The following is a 23,312-nucleotide window of genomic DNA, read 5'->3' as shown; positions in this document are numbered from 1 at the left end:
GATCACTGGGTCATAGTTTGATCCCCCAGCGGGGCTTATGTTCTCCATGACAATTTGATACAAGACATTGTGTCTGAAATCAATCCTTTTTCACCTCTGATTTATGTGGGGAATGTGGCTGTTACTTGCGGAGAACAGGTTTATACTCAATTACACTGGAACACTGGTTGTCCTCCACTACATAACTTAGATACTGTTACAGCGTTAAAGCCAAAACAAACAAACAAAACATGTTACTTTTAAATTAAGTGTAGTTGGTTGTGGGAAAGGAAACAAACATATCAACAGCTTTGTTCAATTTTCAAAGTAAAAACTTAATCTAAGTAATAATACACAAGTGACAAATACAGCAGGCTGCATAAGCATTGTTCTACCTCGCCAAACAAGCTTATCACTTCAATTCTGCAGTTAAATTTAATAATTTATTACACATTAAAGGCATATAAACTTCAAGTTGGCACCACTTATTTTAGATATATGTGTAGTTAACTGCATCAAAGTTCATAATCTGAAAAAAACAAGACCTATCACTAATGGTGATGAATACCCCCAGACAGCAGCTTATTGTCAGACGAACAGGGGTATTCAAAATATGAAACATTGCTTTGTATATTGTATAGGGAGAAAATGTACAACAGGAGCTGTCTATAAGACAGCGTGCTCCACTATTGGGCGATTTGACAGTAAAATTAATACAATAACATCAGTAACAGATCAAGCACCTAGTTTTGCAGCAACATTGCCAGGTAATACAACAAGTAAGTAACAGGTCAAGTACCTAGTTTTGCAGCAACATTGCCAGGTAATACAACAAGTAAGTAACAGGTCAAGTACTTAGTTTTGCAGCAACACTGCCAGGTAATACAACAAGTAAGTAACAGGTCAAGTACTTAGTTTTGCAGCAACATTGCCAGGTAATACAACAAGTAAGTAACAGGTCAAGTACCTAGTTTTGCAGCAACATTGCCAGGTAATACAACAAGTAAGTAACAGGTCAAGTACTTAGTTTTGCAGCAACACTGCCAGGTAATACAACAAGTAAGTAACAGGTCAAGTACTTAGTTTTGCAGCAACACTGCCAGGTAATACAACAAGTAAGTAACAGGTCAAGTACCTAGTTTTGCAGCAACATTGCCAGGTAATACAACAAGTAAGTAACAGGTCAAGTACCTAGTTTTGCAGCAACACTGCCAGGTAATACAACAAGTAAGTAACAGGTCAAGTACCTAATTTTGCAGCAACACTGCCAGGTAATACAACAACATCAGTAACAGATCAAGTACTTAGTTTTGCAGCAACACTGCCAGGTAATACAACAACATCAGTAACAGGTCAAGTACCTACTTTTGCAGCAACATTGTCAGGTAATACAACAACATCAGTAACAGGTCAAGTACCTAGTTTTGCAGCAACACTGCCAGGTAATACAACAAATCAGTAACAGGTCAAGTACTTAGTTTTGCAGCAACATTGTCTGGTAATACAACAACATCAGTAACAGGTCAAGTACTTAGTTTTGCAGCAACATTGTCAGGTAATACAACAACATCAGTAACAGGTCAAGTACCTAGTTTTGCAGCAACACTGCCAGGTAATACAACAACATCAGTAACAGGTCAAGTACCTAGTTTTGCAGCAACATTACCAGGTAATACAACAACATCAGTAACTGGTCAAGTACCTAGTTTTGCAGCAACACTGCCAGGCAATACAACAACATCAGTAACAGGTCAAGTACCTACTTTTGCAGCAACACTACCAGGTAATACAACAACATCAGTAACAGGTCAAGTACCTAGTTTTGCAGCAACACTGCCTGGTAATACAACAACATCAGTAACAGGTCAAGTACCTACTTTTGCAGCAACACTGCCAGGTCAAGTACCTAGTTTTGCAGCAACACTGCCAGGTAATACAACAACATCAGTAACAGGTCAAGTACCTAGTTTTGCAGCAACACTGCCAGGTAATACAACAACATCAGTAACAGGTCAAGTACCTAGTTTTGCAGCAACACTGCCAGGTAATACAACAACATCAGTAACAGGTCAAGTACCTAGTTTTGCAGCAACATTGTCTGGTAATACAACAACACATCAGTAACAGGTCAAGTACTTAGTTTTGCAGCAACATTGTCTGGTAATACAACAACATTAGTAACAGGTCAAGTACCTAGTTTTGCAGCAACACTGCCAGGTAATACAACAACATCAGTAACAGGTCAAGTACCTAGTTTTGCAGCAACACTGCCAGGTAATACAACAACATCAGTAACAGGTCAAGTACCTAGTTTTGCAGCAACACTGCCAGGTAATACAACAACATCAGTAACAGGTCAAGTACCTAGTTTTGCAGCAACACTGCCAGGTAATACAACAACATCAGTAACAGGTCAAGTACTTAGTTTTGCAGCAATGTTGTCTGGTAATACAACAAATCAGTAACAGGTCAAGTACTTAGTTTTGCAGCAACATTGTCTGGTAATACAACAACATCAGTAACAGGTCAAGTACCTAGTTTTGCAGCAACACTGCCAGGTAATACAACAACATCAGTAACAGGTCAAGTACCTAGTTTTGCAGCAACACTGCCAGGTAATACAACAACATCAGTAACAGGTCAAGTACTTAGTTTTTGCAGCAACACTGCCAGGTAATACAACAACATCAGTAACAGGTCAAGTACCTAGTTTTGCAGCAACACTGCCAGGTAATACAACAACATCAGTAACAGGTCAAGTACCTAGTTTTGCAGCAACACTGCCAGGTAATACAACAACATCAGTAACAGGTCAAGTACCTAGTTTTGCAGCAACACTGCCAGGTAATACAACAACATCAGTAACAGGTCAAGTACCTAGTTTTGCAGCAACACTGCCAGGTAATACAACAACATCAGTAACAGGTCAAGTACCTAGTTTTGCAGCAACACTGCCAGGTAATACAACAACATCAGTAACAGGTCAAGTACCTAGTTTTGCAGCAACATTGTCTGGTAATACAACAACACATCAGTAACAGGTCAAGTACTTAGTTTTGCAGCAACATTGTCTGGTAATACAACAACATTAGTAACAGGTCAAGTACCTAGTTTTGCAGCAACATTGTCAGGTAATACAACAACATCAGTAACAGGTCAAGTACTTAGTTTTGCAGCAACATTGTCAGGTAATACAACAACATCAGTATCAGGTCAAGTACTTAGTTTTGCAGCAACACTGCCAGGTAATACAACAACATCAGTAATAGGTCAAGTACTTAGTTTTGCAGCAACATTGTCTGGTAATACAACAAATCAGTAACAGGTCAAGTACTTAGTTTTGCAGCAACATTGTCTGGTAATACAACAACACATCAGTAACATGTCAAATACTTAGTTTTGCAGCAACATTGTCTGGTAATACAACAACATTAGTGACAGGTCAAGTACTAGTTTTGCAGCAACATAGTCTGGTAATACAACAACATCAGTAACAGGTCAAGTACTACTTTTGCAGCAACACTGCCAGGTACCGTATAGTGGGTTAATTTAGTGGGCAAAAAAATTCTACGGTTTTGTCCTAAAATGGGCCTAGTTTATTTCTGCGTTCTTTATTTCTGCGACCTTCGAGAAAAGCAGGAATTAATTTTTACGTTTTGCATAAACCGGAAGTAAATTCTGTGCATGGGAAATAGCTACCGCATTTACTGCTAATTAACGACCTAAATGCATATCAATCTCGTCAGTTATGTCTTGGTGGCATTATCTAGGTTGGAATCTAGGACAGTGAAGTTGGCGCAGCTGATTTATGTTTAAATCTGATTTCTTTTCATTATATTAAGCGGAATATCAAAGTTTATTTCTGCATCAAAAAATTCTGCTGATAGTTTAAATGTGCGGAATTTATTTCTGTTTGACAGCCTCGGCCCGCAGATTTAGCAGAAATGAAAACCCACAGAATTAACCCGCTATACGGTAATACAAGAAATCAGAAACAGGTCATGATCTAGTTTTGCAGCAACATTGCCTGGTAATAAAACAAATCAGTAACATCTCAAGTATCTAGTTTTGCAGCAACATTGCCTGGTAATACAACAAATCAGTAACAGGACAAGTACCTAGTTTTACAGCAACACTGCTATGTAATATAGCAACTTCAGTAACAGGTCAAGTACCTAGTTTTACAGCAACATTGCTATGTAATACAGCAACATCAGTAACAGGTCAAGTACCTAGATTTACAGCAACACTGCTATGTAATACAACAACATCAGTAACAGGTCAAGTACCTAGTTTTGCAGCAACACTGCCAGGTAATACAACAACATCAGTAACAGGTCAAGTACCTAGTTTTGCAGCAACATTGTCTGGTAATACAACAACACATCAGTAACAGGTCAAGTACTTAGTTTTGCAGCAACATTGTCTGGTAATACAACAACATTAGTAACAGGTCAAGTACCTAGTTTTGCAGCAACACTGCCAGGTAATACAACAACATCAGTAACAGGTCAAGTACTTAGTTTTGCAGCAACATTGTCAGGTAATACAACAACATCAGTATCAGGTCAAGTACTTAGTTTTGCAGCAACACTGCCAGGTAATACAACAACATCAGTAACAGGTCAAGTACTTAGTTTTGCAGCAACATTGTCTGGTAATACAACAAATCAGTAACAGGTCACGTACTTAGTTTTGCAGCAACATTGTCTGGTAATACAACAACACATCAGTAACATGTCAAATACTTAGTTTTGCAGCAACATTGTCTGGTAATACAACAACATTAGTAACAGGTCAAGTACTAGTTTTGCAGCAACATTGTCAGGTAATAAACAACATCAGTAACAGGTCAAGTACTTAGTTTTGCAGCAACATAGTCTGGTAATACAACAACATCAGTAGCAGGTCAAGTACTACTTTTGCAGCAACACTGCCAGGTACCGTATAGTGGGTTAATTTAGTGGGCAAAAAAATTCTACGGTTTTGTCCTAAAATGGGCCTAGTTTATTTCTGCGTTCTTTATTTCTGCAACCTTCAAGAAAAGCAGGAATTAATTTTTACGTTTTGCATAAACCGGAAGTAAATTCTGTGCATGGGAAATAGCTACCGCATTTACTGCTAATTAACGACCTAAATGCATATCATTCTCGTCAGTTATGTCTTGGTGGCATTATCTAGGTTGGAATCTAGGACAGTGAAGTTGGCGCAGCTGATTTATGTTTAAATCTGATTTCTTTTCATTATATTAAACGGAATATCAAAGTTTATTTCTGCATCAAAAAATTCTGCTGATAGTTTAAATGTGCGGAATTTATTTCTGTTTGACAGCCTCGGCCCGCAGATTTAGCAGAAATGAAAACCCACAGAATTAACCCGCTATACGGTAATACAAGAAATCAGTAACAGGTCAAGAATCTAGTTTTGCAGCAACATTGCCTGGTAATAAAACAAATCAGTAACAAGTCAAGTATCTAGTTTTGCAGCAACATTGCCTGGTAATACAACAAATCAGTAACAGGACAAGTACCTAGTTTTACAGCAACACTGCTATGTAATATAGCAACTTCAGTAACAGGTCAAGTACCTAGATTTACAGCAACATTGCTATGTAATACAGCAACATCAGTAACAGGTCAAGTACCTAGATTTACAGCAACACTGCTATGTAATACAGCAACTTCAGTAACAGGACAAGTACCTAGATTTACAGCAACATTGCTATGTAATACAGCAACATCAGTAACAGGTCAAGTACCTAGTTTTACAGCTACACTGCTATGTAATACAGCAACTTCAGTAACAGGTCAAGTACCTAGTTTTACAGCAACACTGCTATGTAATACAGCAACTTCAGTAACAGGTCAAGTACCTAGATTTACAGCAACATTGCTATGTAATACAGCAACTTCAGTATACAGCAACACTGCTATGTAAACAGCAACTTCAGTAACAGGTCAAGTACCTAGATTTACAGCAACATTGCTATGTAATACAGCAACTTCAGTAACAGGTCAAGTACTTAGATTTACAGCAACATTGCTATGTAATACAACAACTTCAGTAACAGGTCAAGTACCTAGATTTACAGCAACATTGCTATGTAATACAACAACTTCAGTAACAGGTCAAGTACCTAGATTTACAGCAACATTGCTATGTAATACAGCAACTTCAGTAACAGGTCAAGTACCTAGATTTACAGCAACATTGCTATGTAATACAGCAACTTCAGTAACAGGTCAAGTACCTAGATTTACAGCAACATTGCTATGTAAAACAACAACTTCAGTAACAGGTCAAGTACCTAGATTTACAGCAACATTGCTATGTAATACAGCAACTTCAGTAACAGGTCAAGTACCTAGTTTTACAGCAACATAGCTATGTAATACAGCAACTTCAGTAACAGGTCAAGTACCTAGTTTTACAGCAACACTGCTATGTAATACTACAACTTCAGTAACAGGTCAAGTACCTAGATTTACAGCAACATTGCTATGTAATACAACAACTTCAGTAACAGGTCAAGTACCTAGATTTACAGCAACACTGCCAGGAAATACAACAACATCAGTAACAGGTCAAGTACCTAGTTTTGCAGCAACACTGCCTGGTAATACAACAACATCAGTAACAGGTCAAGTACCTAGTTTTGCAGCAACACTGCCAGGTAATACAACAACATCAGTAACAGGTCAAGTACCTAGTTTTGCAGCAACACTGCCTGGTAATACAACAACATCAGTTACAGGTCAAGTACCTAGTTTTGCAGCAACATTGCCAGGAAATACAACAACATCAGTAACAGGTCAAGTACCTAGATTTGCAGCAACATTGCCAGGAAATACAACAATTCAGTAACAGATCAAGTACCTAGTTTTGCAGCAACATTGCTAGGTAATACAGCAACTTCAGTAACAGGTCAAGTATCTAAATGTACAGCAACATTGCTATGTAATACAACAACATCAGTAACAGATCAAGTACCTAGTATTGAAGCAACATTGCTATGTAATACAGCAACTTCATTAAAAGGTCAAGTACCTAGATTTGCAGCAACACTGCCAGGAAATACAACAATTCAGTAACAGATCAAGTACCTAGCTTTGCAGCAACATTGCTAGGTAATACAGCAACTTCAGTAACAGGTCAAGTATCTAAATTTACAGCAACATTGCTATGTAATACAACAACATCAGTAACAGATCAAGTACCTAGTATTGAAGCAACATTGCTATGTAATACAGCAACTTCATTAAAAGGTCAAGTACCTAGATTTGCAGCAACATTGCCAGGTAATACAACAATATCAGTAACAGGTCAAGTACTTAGTTTTGCAGCAACAATGCCAGATATTACAACAACAACAGTAACAGGTCAAGTACCTAGATTTGCAGCAACACTGCCAGGAAATACAACAATTCAGTAACAGATCAAGTACCTAGTTTTGCAGCAACATTGCTAGGTAATACAGCAACTTCAGTAACAGGTCAAGTATCTAAATTTACAGCAACATTGCTATGTAATACAACAACATCAGTAACAGATCAAGTACCTAGTATTGAAGCAACATTGCTATGTAATACAGCAACTTCATTAAAAGGTCAAGTACCTAGATTTGCAGCAACATTGCCAGGTAATACAACAATATCAGTAACAGGTCAAGTACTTAGTTTTGCAGCAACAATGCCAGGTAATACAACATCATCAGTAACAGGTCAAGTACCTAGTTTTGCAGCAACACTGCCTGGTAATACAACAACATCAGTTACAGGTCAAGTACCTAGTTTTGCAGCAACATTGCCAGGAAATACAACAACATCAGTAACAGGTCAAGTACCTAGATTTGCAGCAACATTGCCAGGAAATACAACAATTCAGTAACAGATCAAGTACCTAGTTTTGCAGCAACATTGCTAGGTAATACAGCAACTTCAGTAACAGGTCAAGTATCTAAATGTACAGCAACATTGCTATGTAATACAACAACATCAGTAACAGATCAAGTACCTAGTATTGAAGCAACATTGCTATGTAATACAGCAACTTCATTAAAAGGTCAAGTACCTAGATTTGCAGCAACATTGCCAGGAAATACAACAATTCAGTAACAGATCAAGTACCTAGTTTTGCAGCAACATTGCTAGGTAATACAGCAACTTCAGTAACAGGTCAAGTATCTAAATGTACAGCAACATTGCTATGTAATACAACAACATCAGTAACAGATCAAGTACCTAGTATTGAAGCAACATTGCTATGTAATACAGCAACTTCATTAAAAGGTCAAGTACCTAGATTTGCAGCAACATTGCTATGTAATACAGCAACTTCATTAAAAGGTCAAGTACCTAGATTTACAGCAACATTGCTATGTAATACAACAACATCAGTAACAGATCAAGTACCTAGTATTGAAGCAACATTGCTATGTAATACAGCAACTTCATTAAAAGGTCAAGTACCTAGATTTGCAGCAACATTGCCAGGTAATACAACAATATCAGTAACAGGTCAAGTACTTAGTTTTGCAGCAACAATGCCAGATAATACAACAACAACAGTAACAGGTCAAGTACTTAGTTTTGCAGCAACATTGCCAGGCAATATACTTAGGACTGTCACTGAAGTGATAAATTATACCTCCACAATAAGGCATTGTTGCAGAAGTAAGCCAATGTCAAAGTCGAACCTCAAAATCGATAGGGGTCATCTGCTGGTCATGATCACCTCCCTATTAATTTTTGTAATCCTAGGCCCAAGCATTCTCAAGTTATTGTCCGGAAATGGTTTAACTGTTCCAGGTCACTGTGACCTTGACCTTTGACCTACTGAACTCAAAATCAATAGGTGTCATCTGCTGGTCATGTCAAACCTCCCTATCAACTTTCGTGATCCTAGGCCCAAGCTTTCTCAAGTTATCATACGGAAACAGTTAAACTGTTCCAGGTCATTGGGACCTTGACCCTTGACCTACTGACCTCAATGTCAAACTTGACCTGTATTTTATGATGTTACACCTGTGTACAAAAATTTATGATCCTAAGTCCAAGCTTCCCAGTTTATCATCCCAAAACCGTTTAACTGTTCCGGACCATTGTGACCTTGACCTTTGACCTACTGACCTCAAAGTCGAACTTGACCTGTATTTTATGTTATACCTGTGTACCAAAAATGATTTAAATTTGTCAAGCCTTTCATGAGTTATTGCCTGGAAACCATGGAATCCAATGGAACTACCGACTGACAGACAGATAGACCGACCGACAAGCTCACTCCTATATACCCCCCAAACTTCGTTTGTGGGGGTATAACAACTTTACTAACAGATCAAGTACCTAGTTTTACAGCAACATAGCCAGGTTATACAACAACTTCAGTAACAGATCAAGTGCCTAGTTTTGCAGCAACATTGCTATGCAATACAGCAATTTCAGTAACAGGTCAAGTACCTAGTTTTGCAGCAACATCGCCAGGTAATACAATAACATCAGTAACACATCCAGTATGACTTCCTAAACTACGCAGTTCTGATAATGTCTCAATGTCCCATACTTTCACTGTTGTGTCTCGACTGCAAAAACAAACCTCATAAAATTAATAAAATAAATAAATAACATCATATGACCTGGTAAATATAGTATACAAACAACCAAGGTTTACAATTAATGCAACAAGAGCTCGTAGAACACAAAATGCCCCCCTTGATGCATTCAGTAATTGCACAAGGAACAGATATTATTTGATCACTCTACACAAAAGTTCTACCGATCTGGGTCAATGTGACCTTTACCTTTGACCTACTGACCTCAAAATTAATAGGGTTATCTGCTAGCCATGATCAACCTCCCTATTAAGTTTAATGATCCTAGGCCCAAGCGTTCTCAAGTAATTGTCCGGAAACTGTTTAACTGTTCCGGGGAAATGCGACCTTGACCTCTGGCCTACTGACCTCAAAATCAATAGGGTAATCTGCTGGTCATGACCAACCTCCCAATCAACTTTCATGATCCTAAGCCCAAAAGTTCTTGAGTTATCATTCAGAAACCATTAAAATGTTCCGGGTCACTGTGACCTTGACCTTTGACCTACTGACCTCAAAATCAATAGGGATCATTTGCTGATCATGATCAACCTCCCTTTTAAGTTTCGTGATCCTAGGCCCAAGCTTTCTCAAGTTATCGTCTGGAAACGGTTTAACTGTTCCAGGTCACTGTGACTTTGACCTTTGACCTACTGACCTCAAAGTCAATAGATTCTTGTGTTATCATCTGGAAACCGTTTAACTGTTCCGAATCTTTGTGACCTTGACCTTTGACCTTCTGACCTCAAAATCAATAGGGGTCATCTGCTGGTCATGACCAACCTCCCTATTAACTTTCATGATCCTAGGCCCAAGTGTTCTTGAGCTATCATCCGGAAACCGTTCAACTGTTACAGGTCACTGTGACCTTGACCTTTGACCTACTGATCTCAAAATCAATAGGGGTCGTCTGCTGTTTATGAACAACCTCCCTATCAACTTTCATGATCCTAGGCCCAAGCTTTCTTGAGTTATTATCTGGAAACGGACTGGTCTACATACAGACGGACTGACATCTGCAAAACAATATACCCCTCCTTCTTTAAAGCGGGGCATAATAAATTTGCATATGCTGAGCAAGAAACTTCCCTGATCAGTGCAGTCTGAGTGACAGCTATATTAGGCTGAAATCTCACAATGGCCATAAAGGGATGTTGAGTAAGGAATGTCCTAATCTTTTAATCTGGTTGAAATTCTAGACATGGAAATATCCCTAACAAGATCACCGCAATGCAGAGCAATATATGCCCAAAGGTATTACCTTTGACCCCTAAGTGTGACCTTGACCTTGAAGAGAGCCATCCTTTGGTGAACATTTGTGTCAAGTTTCTTCGAAATCCTGCAAGGGGTTCAAGAGTTACAAAGTGGACATGAAATTGCTAACGGACGGACAGATGGACACTGGCGTCATAACATATGTCCCTTTTGGTGTATAAAAATCACAAGCTTAACTCTCTGAGCTCGTTACACCATTCAAGGCTTCCAATATAAATTAATACCTGTTTAGCATCCATACATAATTTGTGGTGTCTGTTTGGAATATTACCTGTAGGTCATGGGTTCCTACAGTCCAGATAATATACAGATTTTAATTTTCAAATCATTTATCAAAGCTTGTCCTAGCTTAATTACTAACTGGACTCTAAAACATAATAATATTCTGCATTCATTTGTTGAAATCTGCAATATCATTCTGTCCAAACATTTGCTCCAAAATCTTCAAGAAGTTTTTTTCTATTTTCAGCTCTAACAGCCTCTAAAAGTTCACATAATGAATAAATTTAAGAGATGACTTGATAATGTATTTCCTCTTAGGAGTGAAGCTTCCTATTAAGTTTCAATAGATTAGAGCCAGTGGTTGCTGAGGAAAAGTCCGAACAAAAAATGGTACTATAGCAATTAAACTAATGTTGAATAATCAAACTGCAATAACTCAGTGAAAAATCAGCTGGCCGGTACATGAAGAAAACATACACATCTCCTTTTAAGAGTGAAGCTCCCTATGAAGTTTTGATGAATTCAAGCCAGTGGTTGCTGTGAAGTGCATTGGATAAGAATTGGTTCTATAGTATACTAATGTTGAATAATCAAAGGGTCAAAAGTCAGTATAAAACCATACAACCAGACCATGAAGACAATATGCCCTTCTCTTCCTATGAAATTTCGATGAATTCCATCCCACTGTTGCTGAGGAATAATCCAGACAAGAAATGGTACTATAGTATACTACACTGAATACTAAAAGGGCAATAGCTCAGTAAACAAGAGGGCCAAAATGGCCCTTGGTTGCTCACCTGAGTAACACACCATAACAGTGTAAACATGTTTGACCTAGTGATTTCATGGAGACAAATATTCTGTCCAATTTTCATTAAGATTGGATCAAAAATTGTGGCCTCTAGAGTGTAAACAAGCATTTTCTTTGATTTGACCTAGTGACCTTGTTTTTTACCCTACAAACCCAGATTCGACCTTGTCCAAAATTTCATGAAAACAAACATTCTGACAAAGTTTCGGGAAGATTGGAGCAAAAAAGTGGCCTCTAGAGTATATACAAGCTTTTCCTTTAATTTGACCTAGTGACCTAGTTTTTGATCCCACATGACCAAGATCTAAAATCATCCAACACTTCATGATAACAAACATTCAGACCAAATTTTATGAAGATAGAATAAACAAGAGCTGTCTCCATAGGATGACACATGCCCCCGATGGCACTTTGAATGAAAAGTTATGGCCGATGTTAGAGTTTAGAACCTTTGACCTACGGAGCTGGGTCTTGCGTGCGACACGTCGTCTTACTGTGTCACACATTCATGCGTAGTTATTTTAAAATCCATGCATGAATGACAATGATATGGACCGGACACGCCCATCAATGCACTATCATGAAAAATGACCTTTAAGTGTGACCTTGACCTTTGAGCTACGGACCTGGGTCTTGCGCGCGACACGTCGTCTGACTGTGGTACACATTCATGCCAAGCTATTTGAAAATCCATCCATCGATGACAAAGATATGGACCGGACATGCCCATCAATGCACTATCTTTTAACGTCTAAGTGTGACCTTGACCTTTGAGCTACGGAGCTGGGTCTTGCGCGCGACACGTCGTCTTACTGTGGTACACATTCATGCCAAGTTATTTGAAAATCCATCCATTGATGACAAAGATATGGACCGGACACGCCCATCAATGCACTATCCTTTAACGTCTAAGTGTGACCTTGACCTTTGAGCTACGGACCTGGGTCTTGCGCTCGACACGTCGTCTTACTGTGGTACACATTCATGCCAAGTTATTTGAAAATCCATCCATCGATGACAAAGATATGGACCGGACACGCCCATCAATGCACTATCCTTTAATGTCTAAGTGTGACCTTGACCTTTGAGCTACAGGCCTGGGTCTTGCGCGTGACACGTCGTCTTACTGTGGTACACATTCATGCCAAGTTATTTGAAAATCCATCCATCGATGACAAAGATATGGACCGGACACGAAAATTGCGGACAGACAGACTGACAGACCGACAGACCGACAGATGGTTCAAAAACTATATGCCTCCCTTTGGGGGCATAAAAATTGCCCCCCTACGGTGTAAACAAGCTTATTCTTTGATTTGACCTGGTGACCTAGTTTCTGACCCCACATGACCCAGATAAAAATTCATGTGATATTTCATGCAGAAAAACATTCTGAGCAAGTTTCATGCACATCAAAAGAACAAGAGTGTTAACAAGCTTTTCCTTTGATTTGACCGGGTGACCTAATTTTTGACCCAATATGACCAAGTTTCGAATTTGGCCTAGGAATCATCAAGATAAATATTCTGACCAAGCTTCATGAAGATAGGGTCATAAATGTGGCCTCAAGAGTGTTAACAAGCTTTTCCTTTGATTTGACCACGTAACCTAGTTTTTGACCCCACATGACCAGATTAAAACTTGATCCAGAGGTCATCAAGAAACATTCTGACCAATTCTCAAGAGTTTTAAACTTAAAATGTGGTCTCTAGAGAGTTAACAAGATTTTCCTTTCATCTGGCCTAGTGATCTAGTTTTTGGCCAAATATGACCCAGTTACAAATCTGACCCAGAGACTATGAAGACAAACATTCTGACAAAGTTTCATAAAGATTGGGTCACAACTGTGGCTCCACAGTGTTAACAAGGCAAATGTTGATGTGCAACGGACGACGAAGGACAATTTAGCTCTAGTGAGCTAAAAACAGGAAGGGCAGATTTGACATTTGAGATCCATTTGTAACCTTCATGTATGCCTACCAACCTGCACATCTTCATATCACTTCCTTCCTATATGCAAACTTTAAAGTCAATACTTTGAATGGTTACTAAGTTATGCTATGGACATAAATTATGAGTGGCAAATCTGACCTCTGAACTCAATTTGTGACCTTGACCTTTACATAATGACCTGGTTTATGAGCTCTACATATAGTCTCATCCCCACCCACCTATATGGCAAGTCTAAAGTCAATACCTTGAATGATTATAGCTATGTTCCAGACACTAAATATACTGGACAGACGGACACACGTCCCATCATATAATATGCTGTAGTATTGAGCATCCCTGTGACATTTGGTTGAAATCCAACCAATGGTTTCAGCAGAGTAATTTGGGCAAGCTTTTGTGACTGACAGATGTACAGAACAGATGTTATGTTTCTACTCCTGTCCTTTTTAACCAAGTAAACAAGAGTGCCAGAATGTCATAATATACGCCTGTCACAGCAAATTAGCAAATAGCACCTGTATTTGCAAATGGAATTTTGATTTTGTGATGGTTGTTTAGTAATTATTGTAATTCTTTTGTTTTTCTAAGTCCACAAAAAAACTCCTTACCAGGTAGAGATACCTTAAAATACACCTAAAGTTTGACAGTAACATCTATGTTGTACCACAGAAAAGTGGTCTTGGTTTTTCCCTACGGTTAATTATAAAAAAGTTACAATATAAGTTATTTATAGTAACAACTAAGGGAAGTTAATCTTAAAAAAAAAAAAAAAAAAAAAAAAATCCAACAAAAAGAATTGTAGGTCCACACAAAAGTCCTTACCAGGTAGAGATAGGTCAAAATACATTTCAAAATTAGATGTAACATGCATTTTGTACTACAGAAAAGTGGTCTCGATTTTTCCCTACGACTAGTAATGAAAAAGTTACAATATAAGCTATTTATAGTAACAACAAAGGGAAGTAATTCTAAAGAAGGGACCTGTGCATGACAATCGGTGTCATGATGGTGTACAATCATGCCAAGTTATATCAAAATCCCTCCATGCATGAAGAAGATATGCTCCGGACAAAGTTTTCATTCTTTCAAAGTATCCTTTGACCTCTAAGTGTGACCTTGACCTTAGACCTAGGGACCTGGTTTTTGTGCATGACACTCTGTCTCATGATGGTGAACAATTGTGCCAATTTGCATCAAAATCCCTCCATGCATGAAAAATATATGCTCCGGACAGTCATTCTTGAATTTGACCTTTGACCTCTAAGTGTGACCTTGACCTTAGACCTAGGGATCTGATTCTTGCGCATGACACTCAGTCTCATAATGGTGAACAATTGTGCCAAGTTTCATCAAAATCCCTCCATGCATGAAGAAGATGCTCTTGACAAAGTCTGTGGACGCCCCCCCACCCCTGCTATGCAAGTTAAGTAGATTAACTACTTACTACTCCCGCACAATAATTTAAACGACAGTATGTTTATATTATTGTTTGATTGTTATGTTTCTCATGCATTGTTGAACTCAAAAAGGTTGTCAATGATTGAAGTTAAGTGCATACTGTAATGTTATACAACAAGAGGACCATCATGGTCCTGAATCACTCACCTGTCCCGACATGACCCAGTTTTGAACTGAGTATGACATTGTTTTTTCTATTATTTGACACAGTGACCTAGTTTTTGAGCTCATGTGATCCAGTTTTGAACTTGACCTAGATATCATCAAGATAAAAATTCTGACCAATTTTCATGAAGATCCATTGAAAAATATGGCCTCTAGAGAGGTCACAAGGTTTTTCTATTATTTGACCTAATGACCTAGTTTTTGAAGGCACGTGACCCAGTTTCGAATTTGACCTAGATATCAAGGTGAACATTCTCACCAATTTTCATGAAGATCTGATGAAAAATATGGCCTCTAGAGAGGTCACAAGGTTTTTCTTTTTTAAGACCTACTGACCTAGTCTTTGACCGTACCTGACCCAGTTTCGAACTTGACTTAGATATCATCAAGGTGAACATGCTGACCACCTTTCAGGAAGATCCATTGAAAAATATGGCCTCTAGCGAGGTCAAAAGGTTTTTCTATTTTTAGACCTACTGACCTAGTTTTTGACCGTACCTGACCCAGTTTCGAACTTGACCTAGATATCATCAAGATAAACATTCTAACCAACTTTCATAAAGATCCCATGAAAAATGTGACCTCTAGAGTGGTCACAAGCAAAAGTTTACGCACGGAGGGACGACGGAACTTTGTGACAGGTGAGCTAAAAATATTTTTTGTACTGAAACGTTTTAATGAAGAAAAATCATAATTATCAAACATGTTATCATCTGAGTTATCGTGCAGGATTTATACCTGACAACAACAAACATACCTGAAACAACAGTCTTCCTGGTTACCATGACTACATGAACCTACCTAGCAGAGACAAGCAGGCCATCACAACAGTCTACAGCAGTTATAAGATCGTTGTGAGACTCCAATACTGACACCAGAAATTTTCTACTGCTCCACTCCACTCTAATACTTGTATCTTTATCATCTGAAATTAAAGCTTCATGAAAGATTAAATACTTTTTTGTGCTATAAAAAGTACTCTATAGTCACATAATAGTGCTCCTATTTACTCTTTGTACAAAAACTGCTACAGAGCTCTACAGTTACATACTGCACCAACTAAAATAAATGCAGTCAACATACGTTATTTTATATCTTCTTTTAAAAATTAACATGGGAAAAATTAACAAGATCTGACCGTAAGACAGCATGCTCGACTTTTCCTAGTGCTTGACTCTGAATTAGAGCTTTGCCAGTAAAAGAGGCATAAATCTGTCAAAATTCTAATCAGAGTTAAGGGAATTGTTTCTTATGGTGTAGCCTTTGATAGTAAATAACTATTTTAAGTTTCAAGTCAATAGCTTTGATAGTAACAGTTATATTGGACATTATATAAAACTTAAACAAAAAAATTCTATGTTAAAAAGGGGCAAAACTCTGTCAATTTTCAAACCAGAGTTATGGGAATTGTTTCTCCTGGTATAGACTTTGATAGTTAATAACTATTTTAAGTTTCAAGTCAAAAGCTTTGATGGTAACAGAGATATTTGACTTTATCAAAAACTTTAACCAAAAAATTCTAAGTTAAAAAGGGGCATAAATCTGTCAAAATTCAATCAGAATTATGGGGATTGTTTCTCCTGTTGTAGACTGAGATAGTAAATAACAGTTTTAAGTTTCAATTCAATAGCTTTGATAGTAACAGAGATATTGACGTTATATAACACTTTAATCAAAAAATTTTTTTACTTTATCAAAAATTTTAACAAATGGCGACACAGACGCTGGGGCGAGTGCAATAGCTCTACATTTTCTTCGAAAAGTCAATCTGAAATAGAGGGCCCATGATAGCCATAAGTTTGCTATCTTAAAACAGGCCTGAAAAATCCTAGCCTGTAAAATGATTGCACTTTGTAACAGGAGAGCCAAGATGGCTATAGGTCGTTCACCTGAGAAACACACCATAACAGTGTAAACATGTTTGACCTAGTGATTTCATGGACACAAATATTCTGACCAATTTCATTAAGATTGGACCAAAAATCTCGAGGGTAAACAAGTATTTTCTTTGATTTGACCTAGTAGCCTAGCATCGACCCCACATGACCCAGATTCGAGCTTGTCCAAGATTCCATAAAAACAAACATTCTGACAAAGTTTCAGGAAGAATTGAGCAAAAAAAGTGAGCTCTAGAGTGTATACAAGCTTTACCTTTGATTTGACCTAGTGACCTAGTTTTTGAGCCAAGATGACCTACATTCGAATTTGACCTAGACTTGATCAAGGCAATCATTCTGACCAAATTTCATGAACCTCAATTGGAAAATACAGCTTCTATCGCTTACAAAATGTTTTACTTTGATTTGTCCTAGCGACCTAGTTTTTGACCCCAGATGACCCATATTCGAACTTGACCTTAATTTCATCAAGGCTATCTCTCTAGTCAAATTTCATGAAGATCAACTGAAAAATACAGTCTCTATCACATACACAAGGTTTTCCTTTGATTTGACCTAGTGACCTACTTTTTGACCCCAGATGATCCATTTTCAAACTTGGCCTACATTTCATCCAGGTAATCATTCTGACAAAACTTCATGAAGATCAGTTGAAAAATACAGCCTCTGTCGCATACACAAGCTAATTGTTGACAGACAGACAATGACAGATGACGGACACAGGACATCGAGGGATCACAATAACTCAGCTATGGACCCAACATGACCCATATTTGAACTTTGAAATCATCATGATTTAGATCTAGATGACCCATATTCAAACTTGATCTAGATTTCATCCAGACAAACATTCTGATCAAATTTCATGGAGATCCGGTGTAAAATGCAGCCCCTATTGCATACACAAGGTTTTCCTTTGGCTTGACGTAATGACCTAGTTTTTGACCCCAGATGACCAATATTCCACCTTGACCTAGATTGCATCGAGTCAATTCTGACCAAACTTTATGAAGATCAATTGAAAAATATAGCCTCTATCGCATACACAAGGTTTTTCTTTGATTTAACTTAGTGACCTAGTTTTTTACCCCAGATGATCCATTTTCAAAACTTGGCCTACATTTCATCCAGGTAATCGTTCTGACAAAACTTCATGAAGATCAGTTGAAAAATACAGCCTCTATCGCATACACAAGCTTTTTCTTTGATTTCACCTAGTGACCTAAATTTTGAACCCAGATGACCCATTTTCGATTTTGGCCTAGATTTCATCAAGGTAATCATTCTGACCAAAATTCATGAAGATAAATTAAAAAAATACACCTCTATCGCATACACAAGGTTTTTCTTTGATTTGACCTAGTGACCTACTTTTTGATCCCAGATGACCCAATTTCGAACTTGCCCTACATTTCATTGAGGTTATCATTCTGACAAAATTTCATGAAGATCAGTTGAAAAATACAGCCTCTATCGCATACACAAGCTAAACGTTGACAGACAGACAATGACAGACGACGGACACCGGACATCGAGCGATCACAATAACTCAGCTATGGACCCAACATGACCCAGATTTGAACTTTGAAATCATCATGATTAACATTCTGACCAAGTTTCATGAAGATACAGTCATAAATGTGGCATCTAGAGTGTTAACAAGCTTTTCCTTTGATTCAACCTGGTGACCTAGGTTTTGACCCCACCTGACCCAATTTAAACTTGGCCTAAAGATCATCAAGATTAATATTCTGACCAAGAATCATAGTGATATTAACATAACTGTGGCCTCTACAGTGTTAACTAGCTTTTCCTTGGATTTGACCTGGTGACCTAGTTTTTGAACCCACATGAAACAGATTCGCATTTGGTCTAAAGATCATCAAGGTTAGCATTCTGACCAAGTTTCACTAAGATACGGTCATAAATGTGGCCTCTACAGTGTTAACTAGCTTTTCCTTTGATTTGACCTGGTGACCTAGTTTTTGAACCCACATGATCTAGATTTCAACACGACCTAAAGATCATCAAGATTAACATTCTGAAAAAGTTTCATGAAGATACAGTCATAAATGTGGCCTCTAGAGTATTAACAAGCTTTTCTTTTGATGTAACCTGGTGACCTAGTTTTTGTCCCCACATGACCCAGATTCAAACTTGGCCTAAAGATCATCATGATTAACATTCTGACCAAGTTTCATGAAGATAAAGGCATAAATATAGCCTCTAGAGTGTTAACAAGCTTTTCCTTCAATTTGACCTGGTGACCTAGTTTTTTGACCCCACCTGACCCAGATTTGAACTTGATCTAAATATCATCAAGATTAACTTCTGACCAAGAATCATAGAGATATTGTCATAAATGTGCCCTCTAGAGTGTTAACAAGCTTTTCCTTTGATTTGACCTGGTGACCTAGTTATTGATCCGACCTGACCTGGATTTGAACTTGACGTAAAGATTATCAAGACTAACATTCTGACCAAGTTTCATTAAGATATGGTCATAAATGTGACCTCTAGAGAGTCAACTATTTTTTCCTTTGATTTGACATGGTGACCTTATTTTTGATTCCACATGATCCAGATTCAAACTTGACCTAAATATCATCAAGATTAACATTCTGACCAAGTTTCATATAGATACAGTATTAAATGTGGCCTCTAGGGTGTTAACTAGCATTTCCTATGATTTGACCTGGTGACCTACTTTTTGACCCCACCAAATCCAGATAACTTGACCTAAAGATCATCAAGATTAAAATTCTGATCAAGACTCATAGAGATATTGTCATAAATGTGACCTCTAGAATGTTAACAGGCTTTTCCTTTGATTTGACCTGGTGACCTAGTTTTTGACCCCAGATGACCCAATATCGAACTTGTCGAAGATTTTATTGAGGGTAACATTCTGACCAAGTTTCATTAAGATTGGGCTAAAATTGTAACCACTAGAGTGTTAACAGTCAAATTGTTGACGACGGACGAAGACGGACGATTGACACAGGGCGATCACAAAAGCTCACCTTGAGCACTTTGTGCTAGATGAACTAAAAATGTTGAAATTGTAATGAAGTTGGAAAGCAAAATAAGTTTAAGAATGTCTGTTCACACTTCTAATACACCCAATGTTGTATGCAACTTTTCGGTGATTCCTTCAAACAAGAGAGTCATGAAGGCCGTGTATCGCTCACCTGACCTATTGACCTACAGATCATCAAGATTAACATTCTGACCAAGTTTCATTAAGATATGGTCATAAATGTGGCCTCTAGAGTGTTAACTAGATTTTCCTTTAATTTGACCTAATGACCTAGTTTTTGACCCCACATGACCCAGATTCCCACTTGACCTCAAGATCATCAAGATAAACATTCTGACCAAGTTTCATGAAGATATAGTCATAAATATGCCTTCTAGATTGTTAACAAGCTTTACTTTTGATTTGACCTGGTGACCTAGTTTTTGATCCCACCTGACCCAGATTAAAACTTAACATTAAGATCATTAAAATATACATTCTGACCAAGATTCATAAAGATATGGTCATGAATGTGGTCTCTAGAGTGTTCACTAGCTTTACCTTTGATTTGACCTGGTGACCTAGTTTTTGACCCCACATGACCCAGATTCGAACCTGACCTAGAGGTAACCAAGACAAATATTCTTATCAATTCCCATGAGTTTCAAACTTAAAATTAGGTCTCTAGAGTGTTAACAAGCTTTACCTTTGATTTGACCTGGTGTCCTAGTTTTTGACCCCACATGACCCAAATTGAAATCTGACCTAAAGATCATCAAAGTTAACATTCTGACCAAGTTTCATCAAGGTACAGTCATAAATGTGGCCTCTAGCGTGTTAACTAGCTTTTCCTTTGATTTGACCTGGTGACCTAGTTTTTTATCCCACCTGACCCGGATTTGAACTTGACCTAGAGATCATCAAGATTAACATATTGACCAAGTTTCATGAAGATACTTTCATAAATGTGGCCTCTAGCATGTTAACAAGCTTTTCCTTTGATTTGACCTGGTGACCTTGTTTTTGACCCCACCTGACCCAGATTTAAAGCTGACCTAAATATCATCAAGATTAACATTTTCATTAAGATATGGTCATAAATGTGGCCTCCAGAGTGTTCACTAGTTTTTTCTTTCATTTGACCTGGTGACCTAGTTTTTGACCCCACCTGACCCAGATTGGAACTTGACCTAAAGATCATCAAGATTAACATTCTGATTAAGTTTCATTAAGATATGGTCATTAATGTGGCCTCTAGGGTGTTAACAAGCTTTTCCTTTGATTTGACCTGGTGACCTAGTTTTTGATCCCATCTCACCCAAATCTGCTCTTGACCTAAAGATCATCAAGATTAACACTCTGACCAAGTTTCATGAAGATACAGCCATAAATGTGGGCGCTAGAGTGTTAACAACCTTTTCCTTTGATTTGATCTAGTGACCTAGTTTTTGACCCCAGATGACCCATTATCGAACTCGTCCAAGATTTTATTGAAGGTAACATTCTGACCAAGGTTCATTAATATTGGGCCACAGTTGTGACCTCCAGAGTGTTAACAGTCAAATTGTCGATGACGACGGACGGACGACTGACCACAGGGCGATCACAAAAGCTCACCTTGAACACTTTATGGTCAGGTGAGCTAAAAAGCTGACTGTCAATATACATATTTATGATAAATAATGTCAAATTTTGTTAAAGTATCTCTAAATCCATAGGCTGCCATGTAAACAGAAGATAAACATTTTTTTAGAAGAAACTTTGAGTGTGTACCAGAATCCAGATATTACATTTTGGATAAAGAATAAAATTTGACAGAATAGTGTTAAACTTTTTCGTTAATGAAATATTGATGAAGGACATTATTTTTTATGGCTATATCAACTTGTTTACATATCCAAACTTTTGTAAGCATTTAAAATTCTGCCTTATCAATAACATGAATTATGATTTACAGTGTATGTATCATATCAAAACACTTGGTTAAAGTTAAAACATAAACGGGATAATTTTCCATATTATTTATATAAATAACTTGGTGACAATTTAAGAAAAACAAGAGGGCCAACATGGCCCTAGGTTGCTCACCTGAGTAGCACACCATAACAGTGTAAACACGTTTTACCTAGTGATCTAGTTTTTTACCCCACATGACCAAGATTTGAACTTGTTCATTTCATGAAAACAAACATTCTGACAAAGTTTCATGAAGATGGGAGCAAAAAAAGGGGCCTCCAGAGTATAAAAGCTTTTCATTTGATTTGACCTGGAGAGCTAGTTTTTGACCCCACGTGACCCAGATTTGAAATCATCCAAGACTTCATGATAACAAACATTCTGACCAAGTTTTATGAAGATAGAATAAACAAGAGATCACAGAGTGATCTTCGCACCCACCATTGAGCCATTTTTTAATGTTCCAAATTTCAAGACTAGCTCAAGGTCAAAATCAAGGTCAAATTTCATTTCGGTACACAACACTGTGCATGTGGTCAATGCATGCGGTCCAAATTTGAAAGCTGTAGCTTGAGAAAAGTGCAAGTAGGTCACTAGATCAATTTCAAGGTCAAAGTTCATTTCGGTATACAAAATTATGCATGTGGTCCAAATTTGAAGGCTGTAGCTTGAGAAATGTGAAAGTAGGTCACTAGGTCAAAATCAAGGTCAAATTTCATTTCTGAACACAAAACTATGCATGTGTTCCAAATTTGAAGCCTGTACCTTCAAAATACAAAACTAGGTCACTAGGTCAATGTCAAGGCCAAAGTTTTTTTCGGTGCACGAAACTATGCATGTGGTCCAAATTTGAAGGCTGTAGCCACAGAAATGTGAAAGTAGGTCATTAGGTCAAAATCAAGGTCAACTCATGTCAAGGTTCATCTTGGTGGTCCAAATTTGAATGTTGTAGGTTATTGACAAGAAGATTTTCAAAGCTTTTCCCTATAT

At 37.8% G+C, this 23,312-nt stretch overlaps 1 protein-coding gene across 3 annotated transcripts in view; it reads right to left on the bottom strand.

The window, feature by feature from the left end:
• LOC123527419 (uncharacterized) overlaps positions 1-23,312 on the bottom strand; it is a 176,033-nt gene that overhangs the window by 115,705 nt on the left and 37,016 nt on the right. For all 3 annotated transcript variants that reach the window (XM_045306860.2, XM_053523311.1, XM_045306859.2), the window contains exons 4-5: positions 16,251-16,374; positions 9,435-9,556 (exon numbers count right to left, since the gene is read on the bottom strand). In XM_045306860.2, coding sequence (XP_045162795.2) covers positions 9,435-9,556; positions 16,251-16,374 — 246 coding nt within the window. The remainder of the gene's footprint in view (positions 1-9,434; positions 9,557-16,250; positions 16,375-23,312) is intronic.

The sequence above is a fragment of the Mercenaria mercenaria genome, chromosome 14 (genome assembly GCF_021730395.1).
Source record: "Mercenaria mercenaria strain notata chromosome 14, MADL_Memer_1, whole genome shotgun sequence".
In the NCBI taxonomy this organism is placed as follows: Eukaryota; Metazoa; Mollusca; class Bivalvia; order Venerida; family Veneridae; genus Mercenaria; species Mercenaria mercenaria.
The sequence above is the reverse complement of the archived record's forward strand: the minus strand, read 5'-3'. Positions and strand labels throughout refer to the sequence as shown.